Genomic DNA, 17,051 nt, shown 5'->3' with positions numbered 1-17,051 from the left:
TCTCTGCTGGTGGATGTTACTTGGCACTGCGATGAGATTGTCCCTACACAGTGCCGAAAGTACCTCCTGCGGCAGCTTGCTTACTACTGATACTATGCGAATCCTGGGGAAGTGTTCCGCCCAGTACCGAACATAATTCAGTTCGGCAAGTTATCAGACGCCAAGTGAAACTGAGCTCATGTGCTTGTACACTGATGTTGTCCACTGCATCGTTTGTTTGGCACAGGCTGTGAAGAATTTCGAGAAAGAAAGGTACGTCGCCACCTGTTTACTGCATGAGCTTACGGTTTATCAGACTGTAGCCAGGACTGTACCCAGGACAATTTATGAAATACTAGGTGCTGTTTCAAAACGGTGTAAAACCCGAAGCAGCGGTGTTCGTGGTTACCTTGAACGTTCATGTGGATGGTTTGATGCTACTGAAGCCCAAATGAGTGATCTCCTTGGATTTGACATGAGTCGCACGAACGACCGAGAACGTGTGTCACAGACATGCTGAACGCAGGCTGTTCCTGTGAGGTAACAACTTCTGGAACAGTGGAAATCGTCTGACTACGTGATATTCACCAATGAACCACTCCCGAACCCAAAATAGGCCACATTGTCATCAGTTACTAGTGGCCAAGTTCAATCACTCTTTGCTGCTCCTTTTGAAACACCCAAATGGACTCCGATCACGCATTTCTCTGCTGCTGGTTTTCATTGCGCTTGTCATGTTTGCGCAAAACGCACACATCTCGCTTAGCCACCAAGAACTTTGTGGACCTAGAAATCAAGCAGGATAGAGAGAGAGAGAGCGTCGGTGGTACCATTCTCCCTCCCGACATGCTACACTTTCTGGTGACTGTGAAGGCACTTCAGCTACGTTGCTTGTTATTTGTTTCTCCTCTGTATTATCAATCTATCGAACGTTGATGGTTAACATCAATCAATCAGCTATAAACCGCGCAGGCACATTGGTTCCAGCCGCTACAGTTTCCTCACCGGAAAGTGTGAGAATGCGGGTGATACGGCCAAATCTTGGAGGCGATAGCATGTTTACTTTGGGATTTGGGTAGCTACGCATTGAAGTCGATACCTTTGATGCACGAACGCCAATGACTGTGCGATCCGGCCATTTCTGCCAGTGTCATTAACTACTGGTGAGTTGAATCTTGGGATCCCCATCCAGGGAGGCGTCAGTCGTCGACCAGTTGGTGGCTGAAAGTTAAAAATGATCGCTGAAGTGCGACTTCCTCTCATGGCCTGGATGACTTTGTGCGCTCTCTTACCAGTGAAAAATCTTCCCTCAGTGATGACTAGTCTTTTGTTCTGGTTGAAACACTCGGTTGGTACTTCTTCGGATTCATCCGTTTCAGCATTAATTCACGCAGACAACCCTCAATTATTTCACTTTTCATTTAATAGAACAATGCATTTTTTCTAGGTCGGTTTTCAAAGCTTTCAGTAGATCCCTGATCATCTTCAGAAGTGAATGTACTCTGTTTTATGCTGAAGGTGCGGCCTTATCTCCTGGCAATGGGGTATCCAATGTCAGTAATCTATGAACATGAGTGGGTAAAGTGGTTAGTCGTGGAAGGTCTTCCAGTGATCGGAGTCTTCGACATTTGGATTCAATCCACAACCACATTCCTTTTGCATTTCTTTGGCTCGTACGATAACTTGAGCTCGTCACGGGGACCCTGACGGTAATTTTTTGATCTCAGCACGAATGAAACCTCCCTCAGAAGGAGAATGACGGGCGACTTACACGTGGAACGTCGGAATTGTTAGGTTGGCGAAATTCATGTACATCGGCTCAGCAAAGGTTAGTAAGCGAGGACTTTCTCACTGGCTTCGTTCGGAATCTTGTGGCGTTGCCACGTGTTGTCATGGCTCCGTTTCGATCCAGGTGACATGGTGGCCGCTTGGCGATTTGACAAATGTCAGGACTCACAACTGCCTAACTAATGTACCTGGTTTGCTACATGAATCGATTTGAGCCGATGGCACATACACGAAAATGAGCATGTGGAAATGCATGGGATGAACTATATGGGGTAGAAAGAACTCTCATCATATGGAGATCAGGTGGGCGATATTGTGTTTGGAATTAAATTGCCTCTGAAAATAGTGGTATGCATACCCGGCGTACTGCAGCGTCTAGTCAGATCTCTTGAAAAAGTTTTACATACGCAGAAAAAAATGTGACATTACAAGACATACCAAGAAACGACTAATAGCAATTATTTGTAGTTATCTGACTAGCAGGTGTTTCCGATTCCGTAAAGTTAAACTTATGGAAAATGTGTGATAAATTCTGGCGCAACCAAATGTTGCCAAGACATGTCCTGACATGAAAAAATACATGTTCAGGAACGAAGCGTCCCCAAGGTCACCATCGCCCCTACACCTTCCGGATTGCGAATGCGTTTGGCGGAACATAACAAACACGGCTTAGCAGCACGCAACCAGCGGAGTGGGTCTGAAGCTGTTCACGGCAGGAACGTCGCCATTGGCTCTACAGAACAAACAATCGAACGACCATATTTGGCCCTTTAGTCATCCCATATATTTACACAGAAGCCTCGTGTGTTTGTCCTTGTCCTGGGTTCTCTGTCTTCTTATCGCGTGGTTTGGTAGGCTCAGTTCGAGCGTGACCGATAGACGGCCGCCCACGATACAACAAATGTAAACAACAAAATTGTTTCATATGTAGCCTCAGTGAAGAAGTGATAACGCGCTGGACATCGGTGGTACTCCTGCAAATTTATGTCACGTCACAGAGAGCCACATTCTCCCCACCGCGCTTTGGTTCCATTATGACAATGAAACGACCAATGCGCAGTTCGCTTTTGGTTTTCTTTAGGATGTATCACTTAATTTCGCGGTGCGTCAGCTGATCTCGATGCCATACGTGCACCAGGGATGGTGACAGGCTACTACCATCCCCGTCACATTCGTTTCACATGGCAAGGCCGACTTGTCCACGTCTGCACGGGTGAGGTCAACTTACGCGTGGATGAAAGCAGTGGAGCCACGGTAATGCACATCAGAAGAACAACTATGAAGTGATTTCACTCACCATCCTCCGTTGATGGATATTAATAATCAGGATCGCAACGTCTAAATGCTTACCACTGAAGTGTATATTGCAACCTAGTCGTCCAAGTTGGCGAAGAAATCCACAACCCCTACTGTATAGCACTCAGTGTCCCGAAACACTGAAATTGGTACTACCGAATAATAAATTCTAGCTGGACTCCACTTGTTAACGGAATTCGAGAGCTCAATCGTTCGATGAACGAAAATATCTCCTCTTATTAGAGAATGGTGGCCTGTTGTGAGTTTTTATGCTAAACGGTGGAATACGCGTACTTCTGTCAGCAAAACTAGTATGCGATCATCGCTTACTGTGCTTGCTTCGTTTTGGACCCATCTACTCAAATTGCATATCAGGTAGCTGAACACAGCAAGTGCAGATCGATGTGGGGATCCATATCAATGTGGGTGAATTTTACGCCACTTTTCTCAGTCTCTCATTGTTTCCTATGAAAGGGGCGTGAAATAATGCCGGCCTCCTTTTGTACCATTACTAACGCTGGCAGCTTTTCCATTCTGCCTTTGGCTCCTAAATGTCGAACGCCTTAGGTGTTTGAATTTGAAGCCTATGTAATTTAGATCCTCCTACCGTCCTACTAAAGAGGGATAATAAAGCAAAACAGTCATTCAGATGTTGCACCGTTCCGGTGCAGATTTCATACGACTGAAAGCAAGGACGAGGGCTAGGCTACCAGCAAAGCAGTAAAAGAGTTAATAGTTATCTAGATTGAGCTCGTTTTTATGCAGTGAATATTACTTCCTAAGAAGTTTGTCCCAAGATTCTTGGCAGCTCCCAAATGACGGCCTGAAGTCGATGTTTCGCAATAGCCGTTGAGGTCTTTGACTGGTCAGAATATATTGCTTAATATCTGCGGTTCTATTCAATGGTGGCAGAAAACAACAAATGAAAAGGCTGCCTTTATAATGTATAATGAGCTGCAGGGATCCAGTAGAACAACCTATGAGGAGGCGCAGTTTTTGTAAGAGGCTGGTCATAACTTGAATGATAGGGTTTAGTAGAGGATGACACGGCTCCCTGCAGGAGGTCATCACAAGTGAGGAATTAAATCCAGCCTTCTGCAGTTGGAGACTTCATTGAGCATGGACAATACAGTGGGTTAAAATTGACCAAGCTTGATACATCGACTTATAGTTGGGTTGCTTCTAACTATACGGTGTTCGCAAGGTATAAGGATTCACAACGGAAATTATCAGCAAAAGTTCACTCTGGTATGAATCGGTATGCTGCACCAATGAGCTTGTAAGACCTCAGTACACTACTTTCCCCCAACAAGGGTTGTCAGGTGGCCATTATTAAAAAACCTTGTTGGTTGTTAACTTTTAGCTCAAAGTGCTATCGTATCACCATTAGAAAACTTGTTTCGGCTTGTCAAGCATCGCTTTGTGTGCACATATTAGTTCTTATTTTGTATGGACATAATACGCTACTCATATGGTTGCTGGAAGCTATTCGATGCCACGACTGGTTTCGCTTCTTGGGGATCATCAGGTAGGCGCAGTCTCAGTTTCCTTTAACCTCATGTCCTAGTTGTACACAAAACGAGAGAATCAGTTGGGTTCCAGGTGAGTCTCCCGTCAAAATGAAATTGGTATGCAAATGAGTGTATTTTGCTAGATTCCTATTCTAAATTTCCGTTCTTGTCGGGTGGTTATCACTAAGCCGTCAGATCTGTCTTTCAGAGTAATGCAGTGTGATTACGTGTTTCCAAAACAACTGTGTGCTCTAATTAGCCTAGTTCATACAATCATTTGGGCGTTAGACAGAACTCTGACCTGTTAAAAAGTTGGGGTATTTTTTTACACCATGGAACCGAACCCGAAAAATATTCGGCAATAAATGTTCAAAAAAATTTACACCTTCACTCAAATAAGATGATGTCGTCTATACGAAAGCATTAAGTGAAGCAGATTTCCATTTTCCGTTAACCAAACTGCAGAATGTGCTACCAGCAACGGTTTCGTAGGCCTTGTATGCATTCACCTCTGATGTCTAACTAGTTCTCCAGATTAAATGATAGTGCCGCTTATTGGAAACGATACAACCGCTTCCTCTATTCTTTTGTGGAGTGACAGAGTTCAGATGAGTCACATTTTGGTCCACATAAACATTCCATTAGCCAATGGACAAATCGAAAGTCGTCCCAGGCACCACGGTTTACTTTTACTCCATTCTGCTGAGGAATTGGTTGCTTTCATGCTGCAATACCAGTCCCATAGAGCTTTATTCAGTGAGATTTCAACCAGAAATGTATAGGAAGGCTTTGTTTTGGTTGATAAAAGAGTGAGGTGGGTGTATTTCCTGGAAAACAAGATCAATTCTCAGTGACTACGACCGTTGACATCATAAGGATTTTGCATTTTCGCCCTACAGTCCTACTAATCTTGAGAGACCAATTACTCTAAGATTTGGCATTTTGCTGTGTCTTGGGAGGCGTGGACTGTTCAAAATAAAAGGTCTTTACGAGGATTGCGTGCAGAATACACATGGGGAATAAGTTATTTCATACTTTCACAAAGTATCTTCTGGAAGTTTAGCCTATATACTTGTAGGTCTAATGGTCAAATGGGACCTCAGGATGGTTGAATTGTTTATTAGTATTAAACTTGATACACTCACTGACCGGCGAATCAATAGACAGATGAGATTCTTCTAGGATGTTTGTTTTTTATATTTATGCCCAGCCCAAGAAACTCTTTGAAAATAGTCCGAAATCTAGACATATTTATTAACGTTCTACATCTGGATCCACACCAAATATGGCGGATTGTGAACAGTGCCTAGAAAAGACGGTGTTCTTGTTAACTGATCCGTTTAATATCAACCTTTTTAGTACGTAAACTAACCGTTTTTCTGCCTTCCTTGAATCAAACATCACGTGCTTTGCGTGAGTTGACTGCACTTTGGGTGTAAAATGTTTCTCTTCGTCGGTATCGATCCCTGTCAGGCGTGAATCCATTGCCATTCATCGACCAGAAGTGCTGTCAGGCTACTTGTTCTAAGGGGCGAGGTGTACGCAACATCACATGTTTATTCATTTTGGCCTATCCTCACACTATTTTGGTCTTGACTCCGCACACCTAACGAGCGTGTTACCGCTAGCTCACGAGCACACGCTGGACGCATATAAACCTTCACGTTTGAACAGACGAACATATTCGCGCTTTATTGGTGCGATTGGTTGACCAGGCAATTCTACGATTCCCGTAGTTACCTACATCTGATTCAAAAATTGTTCAGCAGACTTCAAGCTTCTGTGGGGCTACCTGACTCGGAAGTGCTGATAGGGGGGGTCAAATCTATCGGCACAACCGGGGCAGCTACTGAGTCGTCGTTCGAGCCGTCGGGCCGATCTATCACATTACTCAAGCGTGAACATGTTCGCCTGTTCAGATGCACCGTTTCTGGTATATGACACGCATATATTTCCGTTCGAAAACTCAGTTCCCATCACTCTCCTCCTCATATAAATGTTACACAAACGACCCATTTGGGACTATTTGCTGCATCCCGTAATGCGGAATTCTGTGAATTCGATAATAAAAACTCAGTTGTATTTATCGTTTCCACGACACTGTCAGATTCACACTGATCTAAGATAAACCGCCCTTCATTTGAAGAGTGATTCCATCTTAAGAAAATACACTTAACGAAGTTTTATGACGTCTACGAACCTGGTGACTCTTCGCCACCCTGACAACCCTATATTGTGTTCCTTATCGACCGCAATTCGGCTCACGCTGGGTGAAAAGTGTGCTTTCTAAAGATGTACCTTCGAGTCATTCTTCATCAATCTCAAACGATTCGATGAAATGACTATAGTGGAAGATTCTTGTCGGAGAGGATGTTAATGGTGACTTCTGTATTACAGATGTCTGATTCATTCATGGGCACCCAGAAGAGGCGTCAGGCATCAAACGCCGGTAGCCGGCGTACGAGTCCAGTCCAGGTTGCAGAACTTTGCGCACAGCCACCGTGGTTAACACACAAAAATGCTGCGCAAAATGTTCACTGTAGGTCCTTCTTATCCGAGCATATTTATAGGGATACCTGTGGGAGGAACCAAAATGTTCCCAGGGGCGACGTCCTTCGACAAGAGTCTTATGGAATTTAGATCGACATCTTCAGTCAGTGCGTTTAGCACGAGTCCGTTTCGTATGTTAACGGACAAGGGTTTAGTATAAAATAATTGGCTCTTAGAATGTTTTGTGCCAATTACTTGCCGCGTTATGTTCGGTGGCGAGTCCATATCCGTATACATTGTCCAAAAACTTATGTTTTTATGCGAACGTGATCTCCCAATAAATTCTACGGACGACATCAAATAAGGACTTCTGCTGTGCGCCTTCATCTATCCTGCCCAAAATAGCCGCTATAAGAAAATTTAGTCGGTATGCAACGGTCCACTGAATTTTCAGAAAGTTGCTATTCTGGGAAAGGTCGACGGAAGCATGTTGCGAAAAGCCCTGAGAAATCGAACTTGGAGAAGTGAGTGTGCATTCACCTCGGTGGTTTCATACCGCCATAACAAAGGTTAGACCCGAATGGGTAATCTATTCAGAAAATGAAATGTATCGGTGTACATTTGGCTTTTTTGTGGACGTTAGAGTATTCCACACTCAGTGTTCAGAGCGCAGATTTACCGACGGGAAGGCGTGTGGCTCGGACCCGACATCTGCATCTCAACTTCCCCTGTCTAGGCTTGGGCAACCCGGCAATATCCCAGCCCTCGTGCTTCCTTCGGGTGGTATGGCAGCCAGGCACCGAAGGGATGTTACAGCTGAACGGTTATCTCTAATCAGCTGAGAAATCGGTTTGAGATCTCTGAGAGCACGAAGCAAATTTGGGCCTTAAGCCTGTTTCCGACATTCTCAGCTGTCTGGCGTCTCGCGCCGAAATTGTTGCAGGATTCAATTCTAATAAGTAATATGGGGAAATAGGCAAAAACTCAAGGTAGTTGTACAAACGATTACACACTACGGTGTCGCTGAATTTCAATAGATGCATAATTCACTCCCGCACTCTGTAAAGTAGCCACCCACCGCCACAGAATGGCAACTTATAAAAATTTCTCGTTTTTTGAGTTGCTCAATAATGTCAATATTTGAACTGACACCTGCTCTATGCAGTGTGACTTACCCTCAGCCTATCTATCCGTTGCCATTATACGTATAGCATTTACTCTACCGATTTTCACATACTGTGTTCTGTTTTACCTAAGTAAAATTGGCTATTGCACAAGTGGACGACCAATTGTGAGATACCAGTAAGCAGTCATCGATTTTCAGCACGTATCTGGGAGGCCGATTTCGAGCTCTGTTATCACCAACTGCCTAAGGCATCTGTTGCATTACTTCCGGTTACTTATTCCGATGCTTTTGAGGTAGCTTCTACAGTGTCCCTTCTCTGCAGCGGACACTTCTAAGAAAGACGGGAAACGGCTGTTCTAGGAAGGTCGCTTTGGGTAGGGCTGTCCAACAGTCCATCATTAGATAGGGGATTCCAGTATTCAGAAGTGTATTCAATTTTATGCCGCTTGTTTTGTTATCGATTTTTAATTTTCAAATCCTTTGATGGCGTAGCCAAATCATACTGAACCTATGTACTGTTTGTCAAAAAGTTGATTTATCTTTTTCACTGAGATGGAGCTTGGCCTTCTGGCTAACTGAAGTGACTCTTTTACTGAAATAATTTTTCATTCTCGGACCTTTTCAGACCGTCACTAAGAGACTGGACCTTACCGTGGTGTAGCGGTGTGTGTACCTCGGCGACCCATTGAGTTATACTGGGGAGTGTCCGCACGATGCTCACAGAGTCTCATACCAGGTTGGTCCATGGGTAAAGGCCTGACGAACACAGTCTCCTGGCTCTCCAGGTTGGGGGTTGGAACATGTATGGCGACGTGTTCCGTAAAAAATGATAATGTACTTGCATTTCCAGCCGAACACCGCTACCTTGTGCTTAGGCTTTTGAGCCAAAGGCTTTGGTTGAGGACCCTAATCGTCCTCCTGTCTAGGTGTGGGCGCCCTGGCAGTAACCCAGCCCACGTACAATCATGAACTGCACATACACAAATAAACTCATGCCACATCGGCCGTCGCGTGGTGACATCAGCCGGCTCGCCTTACCTGCTGCATACAGCAGGGCGGGTAAGCGAAAACATGCTACTGGTGACGCCTCCCTTCTTACACTTTCACGTTTTCCGTCTTCCACACTCCCCCACCCAAATTCGAATACTTTCTCCGTAGGTCCCAGCTCTAGGTCTGACCGTTTTGCTCGCCCTGCATCACACTCAGCTGCAGCTTCTGCACGTCCGAGTTCAGTTACAACCCTAAACACTTCGAAGTCTGTTTTCAAACCCCGAAAACCTGTCTACTTAGCCACTTTCAATGTTCGCACACTGAAGCAAGCAGGTCAACAGGTGGCTCTTGCGCGTACGCTGGATTCCCTCTGTATTGATGTATGTTGTTTGTCAGAAACAAGGACGCAGGACGCAAGTGCTGTGATCGAACTGACTGCCCCCTCGCTCTCCCCAAGGTTCCGGCGGCCCACTTCTGGTGATGCAGAGGCCGCTGCAGCTGGATATGCTGGGGTGGGTATTGTATTGAGCGAACGAGCGGAAGCGTCTCTGCTTGATTGGATACCCGTAGACAGTCGCCTCTGTGCGGTTCGTTTGGCAACATCGGTGAGAGAATCTAGAGGAAGTGAGGTTCATCGCACCTTGTTTATTGTTTCTGCTTACGCCCCAACTGACTGTAGCTCTGAATCTGCCAAGGACAGTTTCTATGACGCTCTAGGTGCCCTTCTACAACAGGCTAAAAGCTCAGATATCGTTGTGGTTGCTGGTGATATGAACGCCCAGGTAGGTAGACTAAGCGCTGCTGAGGCCCGATTGGGTGGTCGTCTTGGTTTGGACACTAGACGCACGGACAACGGAGACCGCTTACTTCAGATGTGTGCCGATCACAGGCTGTTCCTTTGCAGTACGAATTTCCGGAACAGCGGACATCGCTTGACAACGTGGTGCCCACCATCAAACGAGCGCCGAATCCAAATAGACCACATCGCCGTCAGTTATCGGTGGCGAGGGTCGATCACCGCCTGCCGCTCCTTCTGGAACACCAGCGTGGACTCCGACCATGCACTTGTACGCTGCTGCTTTTCATTGCGCTTTTCAGGTGTACGCAAATCGCGCACACCTCGCTTAGCCATTGAGAAGCTAGTTGATCCAGAAACCAAACGAAACTATCAGAAACAGCTCCTCGAATGCCTGCCGGACGGTACGGTGTCGGATATAAACGGCCACTGGGAAAAAATATCCAAGGCGCTTCTCAAAGCAGGAGCGTCTGCTTGCGGTACAACCCAGCCAACCTCATCCAAGCATTGGATCTCTGATAGAACTGTGTCTTTTCTGGAGACCCGGCGACAGATTCCACCTGGTACCAACCACAACTCCACCCGGGTGGGGGCCGAGATGGCTCAAGTGATTAGAGCGCGAATTTACTGACCAGAAGGTCCGTGGTTCCGGACCCGTGCCCACCTGGTCCCCACCACAACTCCACCCGGGTGGGGGCCGAGATGGCTCAAGTGATTAGAGCGCGAATTTACTGACCAGAAGGTCCGTGGTTCGAACCGGACCCGTGCCTCTCGAATTCCCCTGTCTAGGCTTGGGCAACCTGGAAGTATCCCAGCCCTCGTGCTTCCTTCAGGTAGCATGGCAGCTAGGTGCGGTGTTACAGCTGGACAATTTTTATCATATTACTGTTTGTCAACAAGTTGGTTTATCTTTTCCACTGAGATGGAGCTCGGGTTTCTGGTTAACTGAAGTAACTCTTTTACTGAGATAATTTTTCATTCTCGGACCTCTTCACATCCATCGAAGCTGTCCCCACTTTCCTTCTGGAAATCATCGCTACATGGGAAATCAGAGCCAAGTCAATGCCAAATAAGTCAATGCTTGAATTCTCCGTGTCTAATATATTAAGGAGGTATATGTCCATCCTCCTCTTCCGCCTCCTCCTCCTCCTCCTCCTCCTCATCATCATCATCATCATCATCATCATCATCATCATCAACAGCAACAATAAAACGGCAACAATGTCATCATACAAATCACCACTACTGACAGCAAAACTAGGCCGGAACATTACTGCTGCACTTCCTTGCAGCCTTGTCGGTTTATATGAATAAAGTCTTATGAAGACGAAACAAATGGAGCAAGGAAGGGGGTCCAAGGCTAGCTTGTCACAAATATCTGAGGTGCCCACACCTCCAGCACTCAGTCAGATAGCCTTGATAATAACTGACACCATGGACGCCACTGACATCAGTTAGCCTCCATAACGTTTAGAGTCTCCAACTAGGCACAGGGAGGGTGAGGTGGAAGGTGAGTAGAACAGCGTTACCCAAACTTTTCGTGAAATCCTGCATGCTCCTCTACCGTGTCAACTTCTGTCAACCTTTAGGTCTTCTCTACTCCGAATCAGACAACAAAACAGCGTTCGTCTCGGCAAGTGTAGCACATGACCAGGTCATATTAGCTTGCAGTGCTCCGTGCAGTTTTTGAGTGAAGTGCGATCTGCTTCACCAAAAGCCCGTCCCCTGATGATCTAAGTGAGTACTCGCTGATTCTAGTCGATTCCAACTATGGTTGTGAGACATCATTTGTCAAATACCTGAAGATGTCTCAGATCATCCACATCAAGTGGCCATTTGTCGCAGTCATACAACAATACACTGTAGTGATACTGTAGTCTGCGCCTTTTGAGTCCCCAGTGATATGCCTTTGAGGTCACCGTATATCCGGCTATCAACAGTATAGAAAATGTGGCGCAATCTTTCTCACCTATATCATATGGAGCACTCCTTGTTTAGATGTCTGAATACTAGAGTAGATCCACATTTTAGAACACAACATAACCGTTGATCTCTACAGAGCCCAAAGCCATAGGAACCCAGCGTTCTGCATCCAGCAAATGAACAATTAGCCGTATGTTAATAAAAACCCCATTATTCACTTCCTTTCGGGCCATTCTGTTAGCAGAAGCGATCATTGCACAACAAGCTTTTCCCACACTTCAATTTTATCACCTGAACAGAGTCCATAACGATTTGGGCGGTGAAAAAATCAGTTTTGCACTACTGACAATGTTACTATTGGACTGCGTTGTGCAGCTGTCTAGTAAGAGATAATCCCTTTTTCTGTGATGTCGTTTTGTTATTGGAATGTTTTAGCCAGCTGATGGAAGTATTCCCAGTCACCCAGTTGAGTGTATATTTGACTTGGGAACTTGCATTCTCCATTCTCCCAAACATCCAAGTTACCAAATTCCCATCAGCTCCTGCACTGTGGTACAGTTTTTGCCTCACTTCATAACAAGACTCCGTCTCTAAAAAATCAGTTACACCGCAGATGAGTGTAACCTTTGTGCTCCGCAAAACACCAGGAAAGTGCTTTTTGCATGATTCATCAGCCGAGATCTAGCCCCTAAATTTGGGACAAAGATACCGTAGATATTATGCACGCGACCTTCCATGCAAATTTTTGTTCCTCTTAAATCTTTCAACCCGACCCTGCATATTTTTTCTGTGGATACTCAGAGACCTCTAAGAAACCGGGTTATTTAGAACAGTGGACGAAATGACGTGAGTGTTAGACCTACCTTCCGCTGCAAACATCACTTAATTGACATTCTACTCCGTGTTCTCGCTTCAGCATTTTTTGTACCTGTGTTCCACTTTCACTGAGACAGTTAGCAAAGTTTGGTGTTGTTTTCAAGAGTGTGCTCATTTGGACATCTGAAACGTAAAACGGCGTTTGCGCTGTACATTCATCTGGAGAATATCGTAAACGAGAGTCTTAGCTTGGATTCAACTAAGCCCCTAGTTAACGCCACATCAGTTTGTAATTCGGTGCATTCTACGGATTGCGTACAAGTTGGTGTTCAAGTTGAGCATAACGTTTATGGAAACTTGGAGTCTGCGCCTACTTGATAAGTCCCAGAACGCCTGAGAGCTTCTAACACCCTTTAGATGACCCATCAGATGCCAGCCCTGAGAGAACGAATGAGTCCAAGGCTGGTAGGTACGCTCTGACAGTCGGCTGCACTGAAGGCATGGAAAGCCACCTTCCATCGAGATTTGTCAGTTATCTTGGTCAGTAACAAATGCAGATATCATTATTCTTGTAGGCGCACTGAGTCCATAGGTCAGTTGACCAAGTCCTGAGAAAACCTATCTTGGCGGTCGGTTCGGGGTTAGTGCCCAAAGCATGGATAATGGGGAGCGGTTGTTCCGGTTATGTGCTCATCAGCAATTGTTTCTAGTCAGCACAAACTTTCCGCACAAGTGCTTACGCAGTGTGAATTGAATGCCAAAAACTGTAAACCAGCGGTGGGCTCAGTTGAACCATTTGGTAATCAGCGACCGGTGAGGAATTTCGAATCAAGATTATACCACTTGACTCCGACCATGGCGTTTGGCAGCTACGCTTACCTATTTGCTTTTCCTCTGGAACACATTAGTGGATGCAAAAAAATTCACTCCACTTGCAAATAGTGTCTAGAACTACAATATGGAGTCTAGTTGTTTGAGTTCCTCCCTGAACTCGACCAGTACAGTAATAATTTAGCTGAACATTGGAAAAATGTGAAAAAGATATGACCGCATCTTTCGAAGAACGCCTGCCCCAGGTCTCTAGCACACCCCCAGTGGATCTCGTCAAGACTAGAGGCCCGATGAAGCCAGGGAAGGAAGCATCAGAAATGAACGACCATGATGGTGCGCTCAGACTCCTCAAACACCGAATAGGGGAGAGCCTGAGGTCGACAGATAGTACTGATGGATAGCAAAAGCTCGAGAAATGGAGAAAGCATTTGTAACACTAGACAGTTCTACCCTTTTCCAGCTAATCCGATCACCTAATCCTAGGGTCTCCGATCTCCGAAAATTATTGGACTTCAGTGCATTCACAGAAACGTCGCCTTGAATAAGGGGCTAAAACACCTTGAAGAGCAGTCCAGTCGGCTCCCATAAACTCAACCGCTGGAAGGACCAAATGTGTCCGAGTGAAATACTGATATCAATCCATCATCGACAATGGAAATCCGGTTTGCAATTTCATTATCTCATTGCAACAGAGTACCTGATATAGTTGGTCGTGGCGATTTCCTAGATGCCATCCAGCGAATTGTACCCCAAAATAGCTCAGGTAAAGACAAAGCACAGACAGAATGGAAAACCTTGACTGTGATTCCCCTATTCAATATTTTGCGTGAATATCGTTCGAAAACCACCATGGCGTCAGTCTTCCACGCAGATTGCCAGTATTAGCCAATGAAGGTTGACTCACCATCAGAAGGATCGGATTCGCAAGAATCAAGTTGGGTTTCACCCTGACCGGGATCACATTGATCGTATCTTCACTTTGCAACAAAGGCTACAGCTGCACCACTTCTTCCGACAAGGAATACTGATTATCTTTTCGTAAAGGAAATTGCTTGCAAGTTTTCTGGAGACTCTTCGACAGCTCACGATTATCTTCGCCCTTCCTGGAGCTCATCAGGTTGGTGCGATCCCGGAATTTCCGTCAACTTTATGCTCTTTGTAAGCCCAAATAGGACATATTTCGACAAATACGCTCAACTGCATCTCACTTTGGTTTCCACAGGAGAATCAACTGAATCTCTCGTGTACTGTTCGTTATATGAAGGCCGATTTTGACTCCGCCGACCGTCAGAAACTATGCCATTGTCTGGCGATGAAGGGTTCTCGTCTCTTCTAAGGCTTCTACAGGCATCTGCCCACGTATGTGTAATTGTCTAAGGCGAACTCTTCTGAGTTCATTACATCCAGTGGTGTTGGACCAGAGCGCCCTCAATCACCTTTCCTTTTCAACCTCGTAATCGTTCTCCTACTTGATTCATCTTTACTTGCCATTTACAACTCGGGGATTGAAAGACTACCGGGGCATTGGCTCATGAGCATTGAGTACGCTGAAGACATTGGTATTCTTGGATCATACCTTTCAGAAATGGAAACCTCTTCAATAGCCTGAACAATCCTGCTGTCCGACTCAGCATGAGCTTTGCGCCCATAAAGTGTAGTGCTATCATAATACTGGTTGAGATCAAATCCAAATCTTTTGCCTACAAATGAAATTATCGTTGTGGTTGATAAGTTTATCTATCTGGACAACTGTATAAGTCCTGGCTGACTGGCGAAAGACGAAGGTACTTCCCGAACTGAAAGTTCAGAGCAGAATTTACCGATATCCAATATTGGGGATGTCGACGTGACGTCAGCTTGTCTGTCATGTGTAGGTCCTACCTTCATAGACTCGAAATATGGCCACTGCGTGCGCAACATTCTCAGACACTCTTGGTGCTTGACCATCGGTGCCTTCGAAAAGATGTTCGGGTCTAGCGGAAAAATCAGATCAGCAGTTCTGATTTACGCCACATGGTTTTCGCGAAAAGTCTCCCCCTCAGCTGGTCAAGCTCCACAGGTTACGCTCGTTAGGCAGTACACTCAATATGCCAGAGGACCGTTTGCCTCGGAGAGCCCGTTTCGCCCAGCCATGTATTGGGTCGAGACGATCCAGGGTGTGTCAGTACATGACTAAGCGACGGAACACGAAATTTTTTATCACTCAACTCATTCACGTTGTTAACTGCCGTCCCTACGGATGCAGACAATTAGACAAGCCAAACCAATTGTTAGTAACCCTAACATGTCTGTGTGATGCAGCCAATAGCGGTCTTGTATCAAAGCTATCGCTTCACTACTTAGCTTTTACTTCCTGCCGTACTGAAAAAACATCCACTTGTCGTCAATGCAAAGACTGGTCCATCACTTCCAAAGCGTGGCTCTCATTACCTTGTTCTCCTCATCTCTGTGAACGAAGCTGTAGCAGTTGAAACCACCGCAACTCGGTGCACCGTTTATGAGCTGCGATAGTGAACTGAACTATCTAAATGTTTGGGGGGTTAATAGGAATTCCTCTGCTTACAGGTCATGATATTTGTTTCCGGTTTCTGCTTTGATCAAGGCGCAACCGTACCATTTTGACAGGCGTAAACACCACAGATTTCCTATCATTTACAAGAAGCTGTTTAGGACCTGAAATCGCTGATCCGCATACGCACGTGCACTGCCTCTGCTCTCATGCTAACTTGCTGGTATGCCAAGATAGCCCTCAACCGCAGGGAGAGTAGCTGTCCCCATTCTGTCATGTTTTCAGTAGATACATTTACCTAGCTTGCGATTCCCAGTTCATACATTTGTACTTAATACATCGACCTACATGCCACTGGTTTTCTCCTACATGTGGCTCGTGACGACTTCGCCTTGTGAATATCGATCTTGTCCAAAGACTATAGCGTAGTCATGTGAACTTGAAAATTGATTTTTCGCGCAAAACTGGTCAGTGATTTTAAGGACAAGGCAGTACAGTGTTTATTGGGCGTTAACAGTATCACCACATTTCGGGCAAAAAGTTCATTAGCTGAAAAGAAGGGTGCATTAAGTTGGATGTTTTAACGCGACGGTATTTTTGTTCTCCATCATTAAACAACGTGGTCCATCTGACCTTTTTACCTCTTTATGCGGTCTGTGAGCTAAAGCTGCGGATGGAAACAAGTGACAAGTTCACAAGTTACACTGAACGGAATTGTTTATTTTGTAGTAACTGGAATCACTCGCCAACTAGGTTGGGCAATTATGGCACAACAGTAGTGTTTTTGGGTGTGAAAGTGGGTCGGGATCTGAAAGTAGCGTAAATTTTTATTCGCTGTGTCACGGTGTCTCAAGATGTCGAAGACGAACCCAAAGGCTCATTCAAAAACCTTTGGAGCTGGTACTTGACTTTGTTCCAACGGTGTTTTCATAAAAGTAGTGTCCAACCCAGTTAATTTTTCTGTGGAGTTGCTTCTAAGTTGATACGGCTGGAAAA

The 17,051-nt window shown here is 45.4% G+C and overlaps 2 protein-coding genes across 2 annotated transcripts; one reads left to right on the top strand and one right to left on the bottom strand.

The window, feature by feature from the left end:
• Positions 1–663: 663 nt before the first annotated feature.
• Positions 664–7,638, top strand: T265_01261 (hypothetical protein; the record flags this gene model as incomplete). Its single annotated transcript, XM_009165246.1, has 2 exons — positions 664–798; positions 7,540–7,638. 2 exons carry the CDS (start codon positions 664–666, stop codon positions 7,636–7,638), a joined length of 234 nt encoding a protein of 77 aa, XP_009163510.1.
• On the bottom strand, positions 675–6,059 carry T265_01260 (hypothetical protein; the record flags this gene model as incomplete). The annotated part of the gene is made up of 2 exons (XM_009165245.1): positions 675–765; positions 5,947–6,059. 2 exons carry the CDS (start codon positions 6,057–6,059, stop codon positions 675–677), a joined length of 204 nt encoding a protein of 67 aa, XP_009163509.1.
• Positions 7,639–17,051: the final 9,413 nt, after the last annotated feature.

The sequence above is a fragment of the Opisthorchis viverrini genome (genome assembly GCF_000715545.1).
Source record: "Opisthorchis viverrini unplaced genomic scaffold opera_v5_13, whole genome shotgun sequence".
Taxonomy (NCBI): Eukaryota; Metazoa; Platyhelminthes; class Trematoda; order Opisthorchiida; family Opisthorchiidae; genus Opisthorchis; species Opisthorchis viverrini.
The sequence above is the reverse complement of the archived record's forward strand: the minus strand, read 5'-3'. Positions and strand labels throughout refer to the sequence as shown.